This window comes from Botryllus schlosseri, chromosome 3, assembly GCF_051294905.1.
Source record: "Botryllus schlosseri isolate E-star chromosome 3, Bs_hap1, whole genome shotgun sequence".
NCBI classification, from domain to species: Eukaryota; Metazoa; Chordata; class Ascidiacea; order Stolidobranchia; family Styelidae; genus Botryllus; species Botryllus schlosseri.
This window is the reverse complement of record NC_137238.1, coordinates 19,570,331-19,591,840: the sequence shown is the minus strand read 5'-3', so window position 1 is coordinate 19,591,840 and position 21,510 is coordinate 19,570,331. Positions and strand designations below refer to the sequence as shown.

Genomic DNA, 21,510 nt, shown 5'->3' with positions numbered 1-21,510 from the left:
CCTTATAATGTCTGTACTTACAAGTAGGCTTAGATTGGTGGCATCAAGTCACGCCTGTCGCCGTGTGATATACTTACATCCAAGAGCGTCTGGGTGTACCACGAGATCATATCATGGAACCGATGTTTTGTATGCGTCGTCGGATATTATGAAAGCGGCCGATTACGGGAAATATTATCAGCCATCGTATTTTGAGAATTTGCTTACTTCTTATGCCGACAGCAGCTTGGTGCAAGGGATGGAAAGCTTGTTGATTCACACGCAGGATTTCACCGGGTTGCCATGGTGGAGTACGATCGTGCTGTGTACGATCGCTTTGAGAGGAGCGATAACTCTGCCGTTGTTTGTGTGGCAGTTGCAAAAGTCAGGGAAACGGCAAATGATCGATCCTCTGTTGAGGAAAGTTGCGGAAAAACTGACCATAGAAGGCGATGAAGCCGCAAAACAGAAAAATTGGGACGCGAGAACGCGAGATGTCTTTGTCACCAGAAGCTATTTGAAGCACGAAAAGGCGATATTGAAACAGCACAAAATCCCGAATATGTACCTGACTTTTATCGTGCCTTGGGTGCAGCTACCATTATGGTTCACTCTGAGCACGGCGCTCCGTGATTTGACTTTGACTTTACCGGTTATAGGGCAGATACCGCAAGCATCGCTTGTGATTTATCAAGCTCTAAGCGCCGGCGGTATGCTGTGGTTTGCTAATCTGTGCAGTCCAGACGCAACTATGATCCTACCGGTTTTGGCTGGGATTACGAATCTCGCGATTATCGAAGTTCACCGTGGCGATGGTAAAGCACCACTTACTCCTGGTATTAAAGTTTTAGTCAATATATTGAGGGTTGTGTCTGTTTCTATGATCCCGATAGGATTTTGTATGCCGTCAGGCGTTGTTTTGTATTGGGTTTCGTCGAGTACATTCGGCCTTTGTCAAGCTCTTATGGTGCGGTCGGCCAGGGTTAAAAAGTTTTTGCGCATACCTGTTCCATCGAATCATTCCAAGACTCCGTATAAGGATATATTATCGCGATTTCGGTTCAAAAAGTAGACCGCATTTTCTATTAGTTTTACGACATTTATATATTTATGTCTCAAGCGATTGCACTTGTTGATTTATGATTTCGATATTGTTGTCCGTTAGCATGGCAAGTTGGAAAGTGTTAGATTACTATAATAAATAAATAATAGTTGCCTACTGCCTACCTACCGTGAATAAATAAATTATTTGTTAGGAATTGCCCTCCGTTGCTGGATCTTCAATTTTTTAGTTTGCCGATGTGTCATTGACGACCTATCGATGCATGTGTGGTTATGGTAACTTACTGTATTTAACAAAAGTGGGTCAAGTGGAATACTGGACTTCGATTTCAAGTGGTGTAGTCTGAAAAATGCATTGGACGCCGTGTCATTAACTGTTTTTAGTTGATTACCTCCGATATCTTTGGAAATTGGAAATTATTGGACATCACGAAATGGTGTGGTGGAAATGGAAAATGTACGGTACCGATACCAAATTATCTATAATGTGATGTGGCAAAATTTCTTTCTAGTCGCAAAAATATTTGAAATTTCTGCATCATCCATTTTCCAGAAGCCTGCTGTTGTGACGTTATACTTAGTGACTTAACCCGAATACTCAATATTTAATCGAATCACTGAGGTACTTGATTTTACAGCCCCATTGATAATGCGTTGCTACCATTTGCTCCAATTCTGTACACAGGACTTCCGATAGCTATGTCACTGAGAAAAGGGGATTTTTATCGAAAACAACACTTTACTCCACTAAGAGGACGAGTAGAAAAAAGAGAGAACTGTTACAGAAGAAATCCGCTCATCAATCGGTACTCTCCCAACTTATCATCGCTTTGTCTCGGTCCAGCGTGGGACATGTTTTTTCGACAACAGGAAGCATTGGATCGGGCACATGAGGATCCTAACGGCGAATTAAAAGTGTTCTCGGTCGAAGATCCAGACCCAAATGCCCCACCGGGACGAAGACAATTCATCGTCGCTTCCTACGAAGAATTCTGCTTCTATTACAAGCAAATGCGACCTGATAATCGTCATTATTATGAAATTATCGAAGAGAACGCGCGCTGCCATCTGTATTTCGATTTGGAGTTCTCGAAAGTCGAAAATCCAGACTTGAACGGGGAAGAACTGATTGCGAAGTTTCAGGATTACGTTTTCGAAAAAGTGGAGGCTAGTTTTGACGTTAAAATTTCCAGAAAGCATGTTTTGGATCTAGATTCAACCAGCGTCAGTAAATTTAGTCGGCATTTAATCGTGCACATTCCAAACATCGTGTTTCGGTGTAATCAGGACGTCGGCGCTTTCGTTAAGAAAATTTGTTGCGATTCTGGGGACGCGTTTTCTGTACGCACCTCCGACAGATCAACGTCGTTCGTGGATACCGGTGTTTACACGAGAAATCGAAATTTTCGCTTGTATCTCTCGTCGAAGAAAGGAAAAAGCGCGATTTTGATGAAGCACAAGTGTTGCAAATTTGATTTCTCGCACCACGACATTAGATCTGCGTGCTGCGTACATCACGTTCCCAACCTTAAAAGTGCTGTGAATCCAGCTCCAATAGATATCTGCGAGCGGATATTCTACGCATCTTTGATCACGAATGTGAAGTATCATGATGATATGAAGGTTGTGACATTTGAGAGTGCGGTGACACCAAAAAAGTCTAGTAGCAGGGTGATTGCTGGATACCCTGGTACGAAAACTTGTCCAGAGTCACAGTTCCCCATGCTACAGAACTTTGTTACAACTTTGGTGAATACAGATGAGACACAAGGTCATGTTAATAAGCACATCTATTTTCCTGATAGCAGACACGTAATATTTGAAATCACAGGAAATCGCTTTTGCGGTAACATAGGTCGACACCATAAGAGTAACGGTATTTATTACGTCTGTGATTTAACGGAGAAACACTGTTACCAAAAATGCCACGACCCCGATTGCACAGGATACCGCTCAGCTCCTGTTGTGATACCTAGTGATGTCTTGGCTTCATCACTTGAAATTGTTGATGATTTGGACCTGGTTAGCGAAGTGGAAGATCTAGAGAAGCAACACAGGGACATGTAGCAGAGTTGGTCAGTAATGAAGTACTCGAGTGGTAGCCCACCTTCATTTCAACTTGAACAATACCTGAACAGTAGCCTACTTTTGAGCAAAACTGCACACTTTTTACACTTCATAGAAGTGGTTTTATGATGATTTTGCATCGCTTTTTTGAGTGAAATATTCATAGGAACTGTGCGAAATAGTGCCTATATCATGCTAACTGAATATATTTTTTGAGGATTGCACCTGTTTGCTAATTTTTCAATCATTTTGTTTCAGTCGTGAAGAAACATCTTGCAATTTCGAATGTATCTCTGATTGTCAAAAGTATATGATCGGACCAAATTTAATTTTCAAAACCTCTTTAGTAGTTTTCATACTTGTTATTTCCTGCTTCAACTGGAAGCAATTTTGACGTGTTTCGTAAATTGCTAATTCTACTTTTAGTAGAAATTTGCGTGGTTGACTGCTATGACCTCCTATGTTTAGTACAGGGAACTAAAGTGGCTGGACACTGACAATGAAATATAGTTTTTCACATTGTGGAGCCATAGAAGGAACAATCCTGATGGATTCATTGCATAGGCATTGTATGCAAAACAATGTTAGCAACTGAATTTTACTATTTCAACCACTATTTAATTCACCATAAATATTATGTCTATCTTATTCATGCCTTTAAATTGCATCCCTTTCAAAAAAATTTATTGACACTAGAAGAGTTAAGCTAGATTAGTAATTGCTTGCTGTAAAAGTGTCTATTTCCTTCTTTTGGAGGTTGACATGTACCAAGTCGGCAAAGCATTTTAGCCTTCATATCGTACTGTTTGTTCAGGTAATTGAATAATACCTTATTTTGTCACCAAAGTCATGATTCGATTTATCAATTTTCAGGTAAAACATTATGATTATCTTTAAATAGTTTTAGGCTGTAACTGTGAGTGATTTCAAGATAGCCATGGCAAGTGCCGTGAACCAAATACCTTTGTGAGTATATTAAGACATGTTATCGTTGTAATATATATTACGTACGGTATGCAATCCTTTTCAGGTGCTTTCAAGAATTATGGAGAATCGTGGTAGGAAAATCATCTATTAAAGACTTGAACTCTGTGGGTAGTAAGCTGGAAAAGCACACCAGCTCGCTGGAGAAGTGTTTGAAGTACTTCAAGCCAAACACGTAAGTCTTAGCAAACTTCTGTAGTCGGAGACTGAACGAACCTTTTGAATCTGTATATGTGCAATGTGCAGTTTGACTGGATGCTTTGTACTCCAGTATTCATTGTAATTACTTTATAATATCTACAAACACTGTTTTTTCGGGTGGATCTTCCAGAACTTGCAGTACTGGTGGAGTGGTGCTACTTTTGATGCCCATTGCTCATTAGTGGTCCTCAAAGATGACTTTTTTTCTCAAATCGCACTGGCTACTTGATAAAATTGTTGGCTTATCTAATTTAAGCCTACACACCAAATTTGGTTCAATTCCAGCCAGTAACCGCTTTGCTACAGGAGAAGTAAGTTTCTATTTATTATATAAAAATGAATAATGAAAAATTTGGAAAATTTTCTGTTCACCCCATGAAAGTGTTAGGCTGTCTATAGAAACGATGCTCGCCAAATTTGGTTCAATTCCAACCAGTGGAAGCGGAGTTATTGCTGTCGAACAATTTGGATTTGAATGAAATAGTATTTACGGTGAGCACAACTATAATAAATAAACAAAGAATCGGTCACTGTAAATACTATTTTATTCAAATCCAAATTTTTCGACAGCAATAACTCCGCTTCCACTGGCTGGAATTGAACCAAATTCGGTGTGTAGGCTTGAATTAGGTAACGTAACAATTTTATGAAGTAGCCAGTACGATTTGAGAAAAAAAGTCATTTTTGAAGACCCCTATTGACATTACCCCCTATCACCATTATATGTTGGTAGCTTACATGATTCAAGACAACAATGATTGTGATGAGCGTTGTTTTTCAGACAAGAAGCCAGGACACGGTTAAAAAACGATAAGGACGTCTCTGAAGATTGGAAGAATCTCTCCATGAAAATTTCCGAATTTCTAGTATGTACCTGTATAGCTGTATTGTTGGCCTATCTGAATCATGTCGAAGTACCTCGAACTTCATTACTGACCACCTTAGCTATGATGTTCACGGCCGTTTCTTTAGGATTTGGACGCTGTGCAAGCCTACCATACTGCGAGTCAATTCGCGACGTTCGAGTTTCGCGGCTCGAAAGAAAAGTTCAACAAGACACTGTCCGAAGAGAGGAACCATCTTTCGCTTTTGGGGCGCATCGCAGAATTTTATTTCAGCGAAAGGTACTCAATCGAGTCGATGGTTTGGTTTGACGTGTATTCGGCTTATTCGGGATTTATTTTAGACTGTATCTGTTACGTGTTTTGAAGCATGTCCTGAGTCACTTTGAGGACCAAGATCACAAGTATCAGGTTGGTGAAGTTCTATTTTTGGGCAAAGTAGTAGCCAACGCTTATCGACTAGAAGGGGATGTGTCACCATAAAAATCTACAAAAGTAGTTGTAGAGCTTCTTGAAGGTGCAGAACTTCAATATACAATTGAATAGTATATTCATATTGTAATGAACCCGAACAACAAAAATAGTTTCTGTACCATTTATAAATAGTACACATTGAACGCTCTCGTATTCGAAATTTCATGCTGGTGACGTGATATTTTGAGATACGATTGTTGATATACAATGTTCTTTTCCATTCTCTACTAGTTGCTGACGATTACACCTGACGAGTATAGCCGAAAATATTCGGGCTCATTTCAATATGAATATATTATTCAAAAGTAGTTGTAGTTGCACATCAACATAATTATATAGATTTGGAAGGCTGGTGAACTACTTCTATGACTGTGCAGCTGGTGACCGGTCTATGACGACATGTCTCCAATTTCTCTTAGTCTATATTAGTCGAAAACTGAGATGGAAGCCATTCCTTTTCTAATTAGCTACAGTATTCAAGTAGGTTCATCTTTTATTAGTTATGTTTATTGGCTGCTTCTTTATAATGCTCATCTACGGAAGTCTCTTCCATGTTAGAAAGAATCCTTAACCCAGTCGGCGGATTGAAATCGATCGGTGGATTTGCGAGTGGCATTTTGTCACACGCCCGTTAATTTCCAACGCGGCACACTCGAGATTCGGCCCTGTGATTACACAAGTTGTCCTTAAACCGTTATATCGGTTCCGGCCGAATTTGGAGAACTGGGTCATGCGTGTTTAATATTTGTGACAGCGGGAATACGCCGAAGTGGTCAACGCGATAAAAGCGAACATCGCCGACGAAGTTTTCAAGCAGTACGAAAAGGAATTTTTGTCTGAAATTCCCAAAGCGGAGACCAGAGGGAAAAGCTTTGCACAACAGGTAAACGCATGTTAGTCGGTTCGTGACTGTCAGAGGTGGTCACGAATTCACGATCCAGTTAGGATTTCATCTTGATTTTGCCTTGCCTAACTGGATCAGAACAATAAAGTTGCTCTGGAAGTAGGATTTTAGTAGGATTTCTCGCTGAAATATGTGAAACCGGCAGGATTTTAAGTACTAGCCAGATATTTTTACGACTCCAATTCTCAAATTGCTAACCTGAACTTTGACATTAGTGAACACTCTCATCCCTGGCGATGATTTTAAATTGGCGAGACCAATATTGAATCAATAATAAGTCTTCAAGTAACAGTCATTTTTTTCATTACAGGTTGATCTATATATCAGGCCGATATCTGTTTCTGTAGGAATATAGGTATCGGCCAACTCCAGTGAATATTTATGATCCTGTCCAATGACCTAATGACTCCTACAAATGTTCTGAGCGAGAGGGTTTTTGATATGGTTATATTGATTTACAAGGGTGAAAATGCCGAAAAGTTTTGTGTACTGAGCTAAAACGTTAAGAATCAAGATATAACAGCAGTGGTGTAAAACTGTGGTACTTGTTTCAATCCACGATGACAGAATGACAGAATTTTTGATTTGATGATAGCCGCTGGCTGTTCTTTTTTGCCAAAAACTGATGTTTTGTCAGCGTTTTCTTCACTGATATATAGCGGAAGGTGACAGATTTTAATTCGCCGAAAGGCATCGATTGAACATGGAATAATATTGCTCCCGACAGACGTATGATTTTGTTAACTTCAATTGTGGCAGGTGGTGATACCTTTCGCGATGCAAGCCATCAAAGAACAGCGCGAAATGCTGGAGATTCTTTTCGTCTATTACTCGCATTTCGAAATGAAGCCGGACGTCCTGTTGAAGTATATCAAATCTTTCAAAGGTATGTAACGAGCGCGGCCAGCACCTCACTTGCCATAAATGGTGAAAGTAGTCACCGTTGCTACTGGAGTAGAAGTAAAAGTATGTGAAGCCAATTTCTACTTGAATATGAGTAGAAGTAGCGTTTTTCAAGACATGTCCACTTGTCTCCTGTCCACACTACATTACTTCAAGTGCAAGTAGAAGATGGGAGCTCCGAAAATTACTCAGTTTAGAAGTTTGAGCAAGTCATTTGTTTGAGGGTCGCAAACTTTAAGCCCAATTCAACAGGCCTGCAGCCTGCAGGGCTGTTTATAGTCAAGTTCAAGCTCTGCACATTAGGGCTCTTCAAAAATGACTTTTTTTCTCAAATCGCACTGGCTACTTGATAATATTGTTAGGTTGCTTAATTTAAGCCTACTCACCAAATTTGGTTCAATTCCAACCAGTAGAAGCGGAGTTATTGCCACCGAAAAATTTGGATTTGAATAAAATAGTATTTACGGCGGGCACCACTATAATAAATAATTAAAGAATCGGACACCGTAAATACTATTTTATTCATAATCCAAATTTTTTATCGGCAATAACTCCGCTTCCACTGGTTGGAATTGAACCAAATTTGGTGAACATCGTTTCTATAGACAACCTAACACTGTCATGGGGTGAACAGAAAAGTTTCATATTTTTTTATTATTTATTTTTATATAATAAATAGAAACTTTCTTCTCCTGTAGCAATGCGGCTACAGGTTGGAATTGAACCAAATTTGGTGTGTAGGATTAAATTAGGTAACCTAACAATTTCATCAAGTAGCCAGTGCGATTTGAGAAAAAAAGTCATTTTTGAAGAGCCCTACTGCATATGTTGCTGCCAACAACACAGTGTCAGTATATAAATCGATTTCATGTCTACAACATTCCTTTCGTGATTGTTTGAACAGTAAATCGACAAGGCTTGAAGATACCCCAATTCAATAGGGCTGCGGGGCGGTTCAAACTCCTGCTCTTGCTCGAACATGTTGCTGCACACAGTCCAGTCTACAATATTTCCTTCAAGATTGTTCGAACAGTAAACCAGCATGTCTCACTGTCACGGGCTAGGAGATAGCCTGATTCAGCAGGCTTGCACGGATGTTCAAACTCCTGTTCGAGTCGAACGTATTACTGCAGATAGCCCAATATCTGAATTCAAGTTCATTTTACAGAGCAGGGCTTTGGTGCGGGCCATCCTCTGCTGGAAGCGATCGACGCTAGCGTATTGAACGAGTCGCTGACACGGTTGAACGCTCTGCAGCAGCTAATCGTCATTGAAGGTTTCGATATGGAATATCTTCAGGTGTGGTTTATTTCTTATTTATGCCAGCCAAATATGAAATGCCAAGGTTGAATATGGAATTTTGCCCCATTTTCCTCAATTTTGAACTTTTTTTACTTTGTACAGCTACTTGTTATGTCTAGTTTGGCTAACAGCAGTAAATACGCCAAATCATATCATAATTCATCTGTAATATCAGGAAAAAACCACCCTGTGTCTTTTACGCAATTAATTACTTAAAGGGGCACTGCACTCTAAAAATGATGTGGTCTCAAATTGAAGGGCAAAACGAAAGACAGATTTTGGCCGCACCCGTTTTCTTCAGAACGCCACCGTAATGGGGCTGTAATGTATTGAAATTTCACAGGGGCTTCACGCTCCAGCAGTCAAGCAGAGATCGAACTTTATATAGTTGTCAGCCGATGTTATGAAGGAAATAGAATGCACCGATTTTGACATAAATCTCCTGACCGAACATCTTCCGTTGGTCGCGGTATGCCGGTATCTAAACCACCTTGGCGTGTACGACATATTTCCTTCATAGCATCGACTGACCACTACATAAAGTTCGATCTCAGCGTGACTGCTGGAGCGTGATGCATCTGTGGAAATTTCAATACATTACAGCGGCGTTCTGAAGAAAAGGGCTGCGGCCTAAATTTTTCTTTCGTTTTGCCCTTCAATTTGAGACCACATCATTTTTAGAGCGCAGTGCCCCTTTAACTTCAAATACCGTTGTGTGGAAGGACTCTGCAAGCACGGCATGCCAAGTTAAGTATCCTGTTGTGGCAGGCTACTCTCTTTTAGAAAATCTCTTTGTTACTTGGAACCAAATCCGGTAAAATTCTAATCAGTTTTTAATGCATAAGCCAGCTGATCTTTGTTTTAGCGTCTTGCGGAAGCCGACAGTGTGGGCGAACATAAGATGAGCGTGAACAAACGGGAATTTGAAGAGCTGGATAAAGTGTTTTGCGCGTTGACGGTGCCGTGCATGGCCCCTCTGCTACTGGCTTGGACCACTATCCGGTATCAGGTATCAAGCCTTTCCAAACATTTTGTGTACAGTACATCTCAATGAAGAAGTTTTTACCAGTAGAGATTGGCGGATTAAGTGTATTGAAATAGGGTTGTGGATATGATTTATGAACTTTTCATGCTAGTCTAAATCTAAACGCAGAATAGAGCTTGATATCATGTCAAGATTCAAGTCTGAAGTCCCTACTTTGTATACTACTTGAATTCATTCCAAAATTATATAAATTTTCAAAATCGAAGAAAGCACGTGTCCAAATTCTCAAATCCATTTCAGAGACGCACATTAATTGTAATGTGTCTGGAATGTATGGTTTTGGCCAGAATTGGATCGGTTATGGAATCACGAGTAGTTCAAAGCTGGATACGGGCTTGGATTTGAGCTAATTTTAGCCATTAGCGGATTTGCACTTGGATTTTTCGACACCACATAAAAAAAATTTGGAATTTTGATTTTGAATTGAATTGTAAATCTAGAACTGAATTTGGAGTTGTAAATAATGAAGGCGCTAGTCTGTTTCGTTATTGAGTGCATGTTTTTCACTTTGAAATTTTTGGTATTCGCAGGTACTGTCAGAAGATGACAGCGACGTCACTCAGAAACTGGGCGAACGGGTGATAGAGCACAAAGTTTGGCATCGTATCAACAGCATTATCGACATGTACCCGCCTGAAAACAATTGCGTGAGTATCGCTGTATTGTGTATGTGCTGTTGTTTGTAATCTATTGGAATTGGCTACTGTTGTTGTGAGTAGAGCCCGACCGATTATCGGGTAGCCGATAATATCAAGTTGATATTAGACTTTGAAATAATTATCGGTATCGGCCATTGGAGGTGAAGAAATATCTGCAATATTCGTGACGTCATAACGTGATAGTATCGAGTCAGAAAACTATAATTCTTGATGCTAGACTAAGAATGTTGCTATATTTCATGTATCTTACACTTTCAAGGTGTGTAGATGGAGCCTTTCCATTTATTTCATGTTAAAGGATGACAATGACTGTAAAGCTATTGAAATAAATGCTCTGAAGTTTGGAAAATGCGCCTTGGGGGTAGATTCCACCTTATTTGAATATCGGCTGAATATATCGGTATTATCGGTGAAGGTGTTAGATATCGGTTTTATCGGTATCGGCCCAATAATCCAATATCGGTCGGGCTCTAGTTGTTAGTAGAAGTAGTAGTTTTCAAGCTGAGGCTTCTCCAAGTACAATTCAAAAACTATCAGTGGTGGTTGTACTTTTACGAGTCGAGTCATTTTACGCATTTGAATAAATGACTCGAGTGAAGTCGAGTCACCGTAAAATCGCGAGTCCAGTTATGACTCAATTCATTACTACCCTGCTTTATAGACCTTCAATTTCTGCTTCCACTTGAAGTAGTTTTTACTCGTCTTCAAAATAACTACTTTTACTGGTAATAGTGTAAAAGTTTTCAGCGTTACCGTTACTGGAGTGGCAGCGCTGATTTTTTTGACCACCACTGGTCAAGAGTTAGTGCTTTTGCCGTTTAGGAGTTTCTCTTCTTATTAATTTTGTATTGAAATTTTGTCCTCTTTGATTTCTCTACACTGTTACTTTTCCAGTCCGCTGCCAAAACGATACGAGAAGTATTGAGGCGTCTGCTGTCTTGCGTGACTCATTCGTTTCATGAGGAAACGCTCGGAGATCACGGGGAGCTGGTGGAAGCGGTCACTAAAGTTTTGGAGAACTCTGAAACCGTGGCTGAGTCGGTGAGGAATGTCGTGTGAATCCTGTACATCAAAATGCTTAAAGGGGCACTGCACTCTAAAAATGATGTGGTCTCAAATTGAAGGGCAAAACGAAAAAAAATTTAGGCCGCAGCGATTTTCTTCAGTTCGCCACCGTAATGGAGCTGCAATGTATTGAAATTTCCACAAGAACTTCACGCATCAGCAGTCACATAGAAAACGAACTTTATATCGTTGTCAGCCAATGTTATGAAAGAAATAGAATACACTAGGCCCGATTTTGACATAAATCTCCTGACTGAACGCCTTCCGTTGAACGCGGTATCTAAACCACCTTGGCGTCTTGGCGTGTATGACATATTTCCTTCATAACATTGGCTGACAACTACATAAAGTTCGATCTCTGCGTGACTGCCGGTATATGAAGTTTTTGTGGAAATTTCAATACATTGCAGCTCCATTACGGTGGCGTACTGAAGAAAACGGCTGCGGCCAAATTTTTTTTCGTTTTGCTTTTCAATTTAAGACCACATCGTTTTTAGAGTGCAGTGCCCCTTTAAAAGTACCGCGTTTACTTGGGAATATGACAGAGCTTGTATTTCACATTTTGACCGATACCTGTCTCGGCGGAGATTTTTAACGGCTTATTCGATGATTTGATTACTCCTGTAATTGCTCGGAAAGTACTGGTCTTTGGTACTGTTGTCTTGATATTGTGCCATAGGAGTACATTTTATGGTGAAAGTACCGAAAATTAATGTTTCCTGATCTACAATGCACGCATGTCGGACTGTAAGCATTGGCTTCTCACTCGAATGGAGTTTGATTGTAATAAGTAATAAGTTTATATGGGGTATATTTGTCAAATTAGTGCCACTGATTATTGCATCTTCGCGAATAACAAAAAAACGACTCATGACCTGGGCAATAGTTTTTGACATGTCAAAATAAGTCAAAATTAGGTCAAAATTACAGCGTTAGGTCAAAAAATGTCAAAATTGTAAACAAAGTAAACATTTTTTTACAACCTGCATTTCGTTTGTATCGTAGATTTTTCACTGTCGGGGAACTTATCAGTCGACATTTTACGGCTTGCAGCCTAGTTTATAGGCCCAGGAATTCTTCATAGGGCCGTATTTCGATAAAATCGAGTTTTTCATGAAAAAATTTGTCAGTTTTTGAGTCAAAAAAGTCTTTTGTGGCCGAAGTACTATGTAAAGACAGACAGTTCGAACCAGAAATGAAGATAAGTAGTACAATTCTGACATTATGTGGGAAAACACCTAATCTGTGTAAGTTCCGTCAAAAGTTATTGAAAATTAAGTTTTTTAAGCTAAAAAATGTCGAAATTTTAATATTTTAGGTCAAAATCTTCTGTTTTTCATGTAAAAAAATTGCCCTTCCGATGACGTATTTTGTTACTGACAATATGTAACTGCACGCGAGTCGCAACAACCTCTTTCGTTGTACCTTCGCAGTTCTGGGAAGACAGAAAACGAGGCAACGGGCTTCATCTCCTGCTGTTGTCCGCCGCCGGCTATTTTCCACTGCACATAACGCCGCTCATGAAATTTCTAGTTTCTGTATCGAGCGGCGCAAAGTCGTCATACGAGGTGACCGTTTATTAGCTTTCTAATCATTTTATATTATATTCTGCGAACGAAGTGGTAAAATTAATTTCTGACTACTAATTTGTGATCAGAATCTCGATATTCGTAAGGTATTTGAGGTGACATGTTTGCTTTCCTTTATCGCAGCAACAAACATTCAGCAGTAAAATCATCATGTCTGCTGAGTGCTGTGGTAAGCACTCGATGTTTTTCTAAACAAATTCTTTGAATTCTTTTGGCGTGATTGTGAAAAACAGTTTTCGGACTGTTCCCTGGTCTACGATGAGTTTGATGTATCCCAGGGTTGGACTGATTGGAGTATCCAGTAGTCAGTAGCCTACTGCCGTGCTGATGTCATATTTCAGAACGTGATGTAGTTAAATTTTGAAGATTTCAAACATGACGGTGAAGGAATTGATGGCAATGCGTACTACTTCTAGTCAAGCATAAGCACAAGAGTATCGTCTTAACGAAAAAGCGAAATGGGTGTTGTTGAGTCTGTTGAAGTTCAAATTTTGCAGATTTCCAAATTTTTGTGAAATCCCGCTCCAGGGCGCAGGCTAAGGAGTACTGGAGTAGCGCTATGAACAACCGTTCGAATCCTCGAATCTGAGTCAAATATTGTATATCTTAGCATGCTTCGTAAGGAATGTTACTACTCAAATACTGTACTCAACTTGCTCGGATATTCAATTTGTAACTTGACTGTCCTGTAATTCCTCAATGCTAAGATAACATGCTTTGCGCTCCTGCAGGTGTTTTCGTTTGTGGGCTGTTTGCCGTACGTTTCCGAATACCTTACCGCCAGGGGAACGGAAGACGTGGAGAGCATCGACGACGGGTTTTACTGGAGACTGCTGGCTGGCAAAAATGTTTCCATAGCAGGTTCGCTTAGCTAACTGTCAATATCACGTGTGTTGTCAGAGGTGGAAGTACTACTTTTCTTCAATTCTCTATTGAAACTGTTTACTGGAATGGCGTCGGTTTTAAGCAGGGTTGTAACCAAGTCCCAAGTCAGTTTCACTTTTATAGTTTTGACTCGAGTCAAGTCGAGTCATTTTCAATTCACCACCGAGTCAAGTCGGCGAGCTGAAAGTCGAGTCCGAGTGATAGTGTTTTGACTCGAGTCAAAGCCATTGTGTTGACGGTTCAGTTTCGAGTTGAAGTCTTGTTAAACCCACATTTTACAACTCTGTTTGGTGATATCGAATGCTTAGCATTCATAATATGCTAATGGGCAATGACTCGAGTCCAAATTGATTCAATACATATATTGATTTTTAGAAAATGACTGAAGTCAAGTCGAGTCACTAAAAAATCGGGCCTTAGTCATTACAACCCTGGTTGTAAGCCACTTCCACTTCAATTTCCACATTTTTTCGACATATACCTTGTGAACCGCTGTATTGATCCATGTCTTTTCGCTGCAATTTCCAGGCGGATACCACCATATTAAGATCGGCGCAGGGTCGGTCGGTCAACTGATCGATTCGCAGATTGGGGCTATCGTTCAGTGGCAGTCGGAGGCTGACGGATGGAAGGCGTTTCGTTCGGAAATTGAGGTGCTTATTAGGGATGGCTTCTAGAAGTATATAACTACGATATCGCTACAAGTAATATGTTAGTATTGCCAAATATATTCCACTCGAAGCTTTTCGACCGAGTATCATCAGGAGCGAACGTCACTAAACCTAACCAATCAGTCAACAAAATTTAAAATATACAAAGAATTTCGTCATTGTGGTGTAATACGGTCAACGGCTTTCTCCGAATTAAACGAAAAATCAATTGTTTCATTAATAACAGCGTGCTGTTGCGTGATATATGAATTTCAGCTACGTTATACTGCAGCAATTGGCACTGATCACATAGAACTTGAAGGAATTCTACTTTCAGGCAGTATTTCGATAGCGAACGATTCAACAAATACTAGATTACTGTGTAACACGCACATATAGGGTTAAAACCCAATACAGTACAAAGCCATACTCAATTTTCTTCCTTGGTGGGCATTCTCACTTTTTCTGCTCAACTCTCTGTACGCTTCTGTTCTACATGATGGGCATGATTGTATCGAAGTAAAAGCCACTATGAAGCTAGCACGGCCTTATATGAGCTTATGGTCGATTGTTACTGCATGCATCGTTGGCACTTGAGGCAGGTTTTTACGTGCAATTTTCAATTTTCTTCGTTTCACGGGCATTTTGACCGAACAAATATGTTGTCTGGGTTATCCGGTGTGCATGTGAAGTAGATACTACTGTAATGACAAGCACACAGAGTCGTGAACGACGCTTAACGATGCTCAGTAGCAGTATAACAGACACAAATTTGGCTCTCTATACATGGATAAACTGTTGGTATATGCTGTCTGTACTCAAAATTTGATTAGATGCATCTGGTCACGTATGCTTCAAGCTCCGAGTGGAATAAATTAGGAAATAAGAACTAACTTGAACATATAATTTGTTCCGTAACTAGGGATGGTATGAATGTTTTGTTGACATTCATGTTCAGTATGCAAACCTTGATAAATAAGCGGTTTTTGTTCACAAAATAACCTTGGGTTTTACCCTGTGAACGTTTTTATTGATACGTTACTCGCGGTTTCCTGTCTTCAGAACGTTCTTCGCTACCGGGGTCAGAGTTCCGACCTGGAAGTGCTCGGATACGTCGACCTGGCGGCCATGATTTACGGGATCGTGGAAAGGGTTTTGGTTCACGTGCCAAAGTACGAGGACGAGGCAAAGAAAGAGAGAGTGTTGGATTGCTTGGAACCGTTCATCGAAAAGGTGTTCCCTCTCATACAGAGGTGCGCGGTTTTGAAATGATTTGTGTCTCGTCTTTAGGGGTTGACTGATCGTTTGCTTTGCATCAAGGCTCATCAGCATGGTGAACCCGCCTCTGGACTTGTTCGCGCTCTGCATCCAATGCGTTACCGGGTTCTTGAAATGCGACTCGCGGCAGACGCAGGCTCCAAGTCCGCTGGCGCCTTTGTTGCAAAACCATCGGATTCTGATGGCTGTCGTAAACGGCATGGTGCGCGTGCAGTTTCTGCCGTTTTCCGATCACAATTTCTTGGAGAATTTGGAATCTGCCGCGAAACTGCCGCTGCACTACGTCTCCAAGCTGCCTGCGACGATTCATCAGGGGCTTTACGGACAGCTGCTGACCAATGTGAGTATTAGGCGTTGGTAATCAATGGGGGCAAGTCTTTGTTGAACTAAGACCGTTGGAAAGTTGCACTTAATTTATCAAAAGTTGCACTAAATAGTTGCATTTATAATTCTTTAGAATTATTTGTGTACTAGATACTCGAAAGGTTCTGTTGCATAACCCAACAGTTTAAGATATGCAGGATATCTGCTTGTTTCGTTTATTTCTTCGCTATTGAATCGATCATGCATACACTTTTGTGTTCTTTGGGTTTGAATCCTAAATGACAGCATCTCGCTGTCAGCTCCCGCAAAGCTGTCCGACTTGGTACTTCCCCGTTTCATGGACGGCCTGGCGAGACCGCCAAATATTACACAAATAACGCAATGCAGACATAATTTAGTTAGTTCATAAAAAAGTCGAACGCCATAACCCAAACATCCTAGGTCTGTAAACTTGGCCGAAGGCATGGCAGCAAAACTCAGTGTTGGCTACTTTAACAAAATCAACAGCAACAAAAGGTGACCATGGTCTTCCGTGAAATGGGATAGGACCTCGAATTTAAGTGAGGTGAATCAATCAAGCGATCGATTTACATTTAGTTTGAAACGTAGTACAAAGCTAAGTACGTTAGTTCAAAAATATACCTTCACCTATTACATTGTCAGAAAATTTCCCACAACTTTCATAGCATAATGTTATGACATCGTTTTACTTCACTCAAATCGCATCATGCCTAGCCCGAGACGCAGCTCCTTCATAATATTGGGTGTCGGCGATCTAAATTTTATTCTCTTGTTCGGCCGCGTCGAGAAAGTGCAACAGTGAAGAAATACGTTCCAAAAATTTTGCTAAGCGATGATGCGGTACCTCGATACCGCAGGAACTGCTCGAGTGGAATGGTATTTTTCGCAAAAACGTTTAATCTGCAGTTTGAATACAGTGGTTCTCCGAGGAAAATGGCTGCTGTCACACCTTCGACTTCAAGTTCAGACCACATAAGTAGAGCGCAGTGCCCCTTTAACCTGTAGTGTAGACGCCCAGTTCCTGAAATTATCTCTCCTCGCAACCGTAAAGGGTTGGGTTTAAATACATTTCTGTTCGATCTGACGCTTCTCAAACCAGATTTTCTGCCATCAGGTGGAGCGTCCCATCGGGCGTTACTCAATAACAGTGGCGATGCTGGATTTTATACTGGCAGTGGTGGAGACCACCGTGTCCTGGCGATACGAGGATTTTCTGGACGAGGACGAGCATAACCTGAAAGTGCTGATCAGCCATATCGCGCCTTCTGTTCTGTTCTTCTTGAAGGAGATATTCCCGACGTTTGACCAGTGGCGTTTTGATCCAGACACCACGGACAGAATCGGTCAGTATCGATTTACACTACTTGTAGGGGAGAGGAAGCCAAGATGAGACACTTCTGATATTTCAACGCCTCTCGAAGAGTAATGCCTTCTGAGGATTTATTTTGGTACCAATGGAAAGCCTGTGATCTGTTCTATTTATGGCTATGTCTTGAGTTATATTGAACAACATATTTATGGATTTCTTGGCCCTCAAAAATCCTTGCTCAGGTGAGGGTAAGATGAGACACCAAGCAATTCTTGCTCATTACACCACCAATTCATCCCAAATGATGAATCAACTAACAACATCATGAATAAAATACAATAATCGTGAAATATTTCATTTTAAAAAAGAATTTGTATATCATATACGAATTTAAATGGCATCGAAAACCATTAATCATTGGATCCAGCAACAATAAGAGTTTCGTTATTATTTTGTCTTGCAATATCACATCTGGTCAACTACTAGATACCTAGTCTATTATGTGTGCCTTGAACAGTAAATTTAGAATATTACAAGGCTTTCAATGGAAAATCCATCCGATATCCATGTCTCAACTTACCACCATTAATTTGTCTTGTCTTACCCCCACACCTCAATTATTGTATAAGTCTCAATAAAAAAATTTCTGTCTATTATTTTTCAGAGGTAAGGGGATGATTACACTGCTAATATTCCACTTTACCAGCTCCAGTAGTATTGTTTTAGAATATGAAATGCTATGATAGGTATGCCCTTACATACATGAATTCACATAACTTAACACAGACTATGAAAATATAGTTTTTAGCATTTTTCTGCCCAACCTCAAATCTGTTTGCCTTGTTAATATGGTAAGACTATAGAATGACATTATGGGAACAGCATAGTTGAAGGAATCTGTCCATCAGAACATTGTTCTATGAAAAAATTGCATGTCTCATCTTGGCCCGTGTCTCATCTTGGCCTCCTAAGTTCCACCCATATTGTGTTCGTGGAATTTTTTCATTCGAATCTGGTCTTAACTCTGTAGAAATTTTGAGGCAGACACTATTAAACAATAACATCATGTGAGGCACTTACCCTTCCAAAGCCATTCCGCGTCGTTGTGGTGCAATAAGCACTGGAAGCAGGGGTTCTTAACTTTTTTATAGCGTGGAGCCCTGAATTTTTTTTTATATCTTCATATATCAGTTCTTAGTGCAAGAATAGACTTATCACTTATTACTTTTCCAAACAAATTTCTCTAGTGTATAACGGCCCCTTTTAATCTCAGCGCCCCTGCTTTCGCATAATTCCAGGTCATTAATTCCCCCTTGGGACGCTCTGGCCTGGCCAACTATGAGAACTACTGTGCTGGAACTTCATAACCCTTACTCTTTCTCGTTTAAACTAATTGATTGTTTTACGAATTCCAGGTTTGAAATGTTTGAACTTGTGTCACATGGTATTGCGTACCTACAACCCCGGTTCTGACGCGGCAACGTTGTGGTCCCCGATCCAACACACCATCTTGACGATACTGACGCACTCACATTCAGTCGATATTATCTTGAAGTTGATATCGACGCCCGTCGAGCACTTGCACGCACTAATAGCCTCTGGGGTGAGTCGATATAAGTTATATTGTATTTTTAATAAACTGCAGCGTTGAAAAGTATATTCATGTCGAAGTAAATCCGAATATTTTGGCTTGACAAGTGTCAGCTGAAAATATTCGTCCAAAGGTCTCTTTAAACTATGGTGTGTGAATGTTTGTGATAGCGCAGTAACTACTTGGGAATTGTACAGGACCTTATGTGTGCAGTAAGTATCTTGCAAAAGTACATTGGCGTAAAAGTTTGTATGACACTTGGGGTTGCCATACCATTTTTATTTAAAAGATTTGTCCTTATTTTGAAAGGCGGTGTCTTCTAAAACGGCATGCTCAATTTTTGGTGATACGATTGTTGATATACAATTTTCTTTCCTATTCCCAACTAGTCGCTGACGATTACCCATAACGAGTCACAGTCTTGAATATTCGGGTTTATTTCAATATGAATACACAAGGCCAGTGCTTTTCAACCTTTTTGAGCACCATCCGCACTTTATTTGCGAAAAAATTTTCATCAGCACAAACCAATCAAAAATTGGTACGCAAAAAGAATATGAATATACTTAACACTATATTGTACAGATGTGCAACCAGTTTAGGCCATCAAGTATCTCGTTGAAAAGACAACTCTTTCACCTTGTTTTGATTTAAAGCAGAGGTCTCAAACTCAAACGGACTCGCGGGCCAATTTCTTAGTTTTGATGACGCCGCGGGCCGCAACACCAATAATAGGGATATTCAACGCAGAATTTCCAAGTAGGCTTTATTTGACGGGAGCTTGAAGACAGCCATTCCAGAAACATCATAAATATGTAATTTACTATTGTACTATTCACGCTTGACACGGAAAAAATCATATTTTCAAATATTTGAATAAAATTTATTTTATGCCGTGCATTATTTGTTCAAATAATGAGTAATAGACATCATGCGAGAGGATGCATCATGACCAATTTTCCCTCTAAGCTGCGCACGTGCGCAAATGCGCAGTGCTGACAAGGTCTCTGCGCACAGGAAATCTAAGTTGCGCACAAAAAATCCGAAGTGATGACCTTTTTTTCAGTCTGCACAGTGAGTTGGTGAGTCTGGGCAGTTGTGTCAAAAATTATAGGGAGCGTTGATCATGACATCGTCAAACTGTCGGGTTATATTATTGCAGCTAGTGGACCTTTGACGTGCCACAATTTTATGTATAATATTTTAAAATCTACTGAATATTGATCTGATACCAGAGCATTTGAGCGGTGTAGCCTAATCCGGGTTTTGATATAGTCGTGATAAGTAGGCTATTGTTACTATGTCACTGCCAAAGTCAAATTAAATCAGCGTCAGATTTTGCCTTCGATTATTATTGGAACATATCAATAACAATATGAATATAATCATTATTGAGCCATAGTAATAGCATTGTTTCTTAACCTTAGCGATTGTACCCCTCGTGCTTCCAATAAGATTTCTCGTAGCTCCTGTTCATTTTCAACACAATTTCTGATTGTAGCTATATTAATATTAGAAAGCCACTACACGTAATATCGCGCGCAGCGCAAAGACCATTTTCCAGTTGAGTAAATTGGTCAAGAAAATATTCCCCAGCATATAGGCCTAATTCCACAATGCATCTCGTATCTCGTGATGTGGTGCTCCGTACCCCGAAGGGTCTACTGACCCTGGTTAAAAATAGAAATGTCCAATCGCCGATGAATTCATTGGTGTTACAGCTGCGGAGCGTACTACTACTTTACTCGCCACCGATAATAGCATGGATAAAGAGAGCAGACAACACCTAGCATGTAACCAACTATACGTCACGGGGGTCACATAATGCCAATGAATGCCATACTGACCTGATTAGATAGCTATATATATACCCTACGCAACTCAAGCTACCACCTTTTGATATATTGCTATTCCTCATGACAGTTTCATAGATTGTTACGTCCGTAGGATTGCCAAGTCACCGTTCCTCATCGCAAGTCCTTCTCCGATTTTCACCTTTGACTCGACTCAACTCAAGTCATTTTTATTTAATCACCAAGCCAATCCGAAATCGAGTAATTTTACGAAAAATCGCACAAAACCAAATCACAATATTTTCAGTCACGAATCATCAACGGGTCATGTTTTATCATCATGAACTAGAAATGTGACGTAATAGCTGATCTTCTACCGCATTGTAGCTTTTAAAAGTGATGACGTGATAGTGTAGTTTGTTGAGATTTTAGTATTTTATAGCAGTTTTAGGTTGAACTTCAAGTTCTTATATCTAAAAAAGATATGAGGCACTGGAATATATTGTAGAATACTTGAAATTCCCAAATGCCGTCGCGGGCCGCACAAAATGCTCTCGGGCCGCGTATCGTGCTCCATAACCCT

At 40.2% G+C, this 21,510-nt stretch overlaps 3 protein-coding genes across 4 annotated transcripts in view; all 3 read left to right on the top strand.

Annotated features, from left to right (window-relative positions):
* Positions 1-7: 7 nt before the first annotated feature.
* LOC145435988 (cytochrome c oxidase assembly protein COX18, mitochondrial-like) lies at positions 8-1,675 on the top strand. Its single transcript, XM_080313281.1, has one exon. It carries the CDS (start codon positions 8-10, stop codon positions 1,049-1,051), a length of 1,044 nt encoding a protein of 347 aa, XP_080169407.1. The 3' UTR covers positions 1,052-1,675.
* A 65-nt stretch (positions 1,676-1,740) lies between these two features.
* On the top strand, positions 1,741-3,204 carry LOC145435982 (DNA-directed primase/polymerase protein-like). Its single transcript, XM_080313272.1, has one exon. It carries the CDS (start codon positions 1,741-1,743, stop codon positions 3,106-3,108), a length of 1,368 nt encoding a protein of 455 aa, XP_080169398.1. The 3' UTR covers positions 3,109-3,204.
* Positions 3,205-3,966: 762 nt separating this feature from the next.
* Positions 3,967-21,510, top strand: part of LOC145435974 (nucleoporin NUP188-like) — a 36,512-nt gene continuing 18,968 nt past the window's right edge. For both annotated transcript variants that reach the window (XM_080313255.1, XM_080313254.1), the window contains exons 1-18: positions 3,967-4,074; positions 4,139-4,267; positions 5,075-5,159; positions 5,266-5,417; positions 5,480-5,546; positions 6,364-6,492; positions 7,273-7,399; positions 8,585-8,715; positions 9,584-9,727; positions 10,294-10,410; positions 11,317-11,463; positions 12,921-13,055; positions 13,808-13,937; positions 14,490-14,614; positions 15,674-15,864; positions 15,932-16,229; positions 17,349-17,577; positions 18,959-19,146. In XM_080313255.1, coding sequence (XP_080169381.1) covers positions 4,046-4,074; positions 4,139-4,267; positions 5,075-5,159; positions 5,266-5,417; positions 5,480-5,546; positions 6,364-6,492; positions 7,273-7,399; positions 8,585-8,715; positions 9,584-9,727; positions 10,294-10,410; positions 11,317-11,463; positions 12,921-13,055; positions 13,808-13,937; positions 14,490-14,614; positions 15,674-15,864; positions 15,932-16,229; positions 17,349-17,577; positions 18,959-19,146 — 2,553 coding nt within the window. In that variant the 5' untranslated portion in view covers positions 3,967-4,045. The remainder of the gene's footprint in view (positions 4,075-4,138; positions 4,268-5,074; positions 5,160-5,265; positions 5,418-5,479; positions 5,547-6,363; positions 6,493-7,272; positions 7,400-8,584; positions 8,716-9,583; positions 9,728-10,293; positions 10,411-11,316; positions 11,464-12,920; positions 13,056-13,807; positions 13,938-14,489; positions 14,615-15,673; positions 15,865-15,931; positions 16,230-17,348; positions 17,578-18,958; positions 19,147-21,510) is intronic.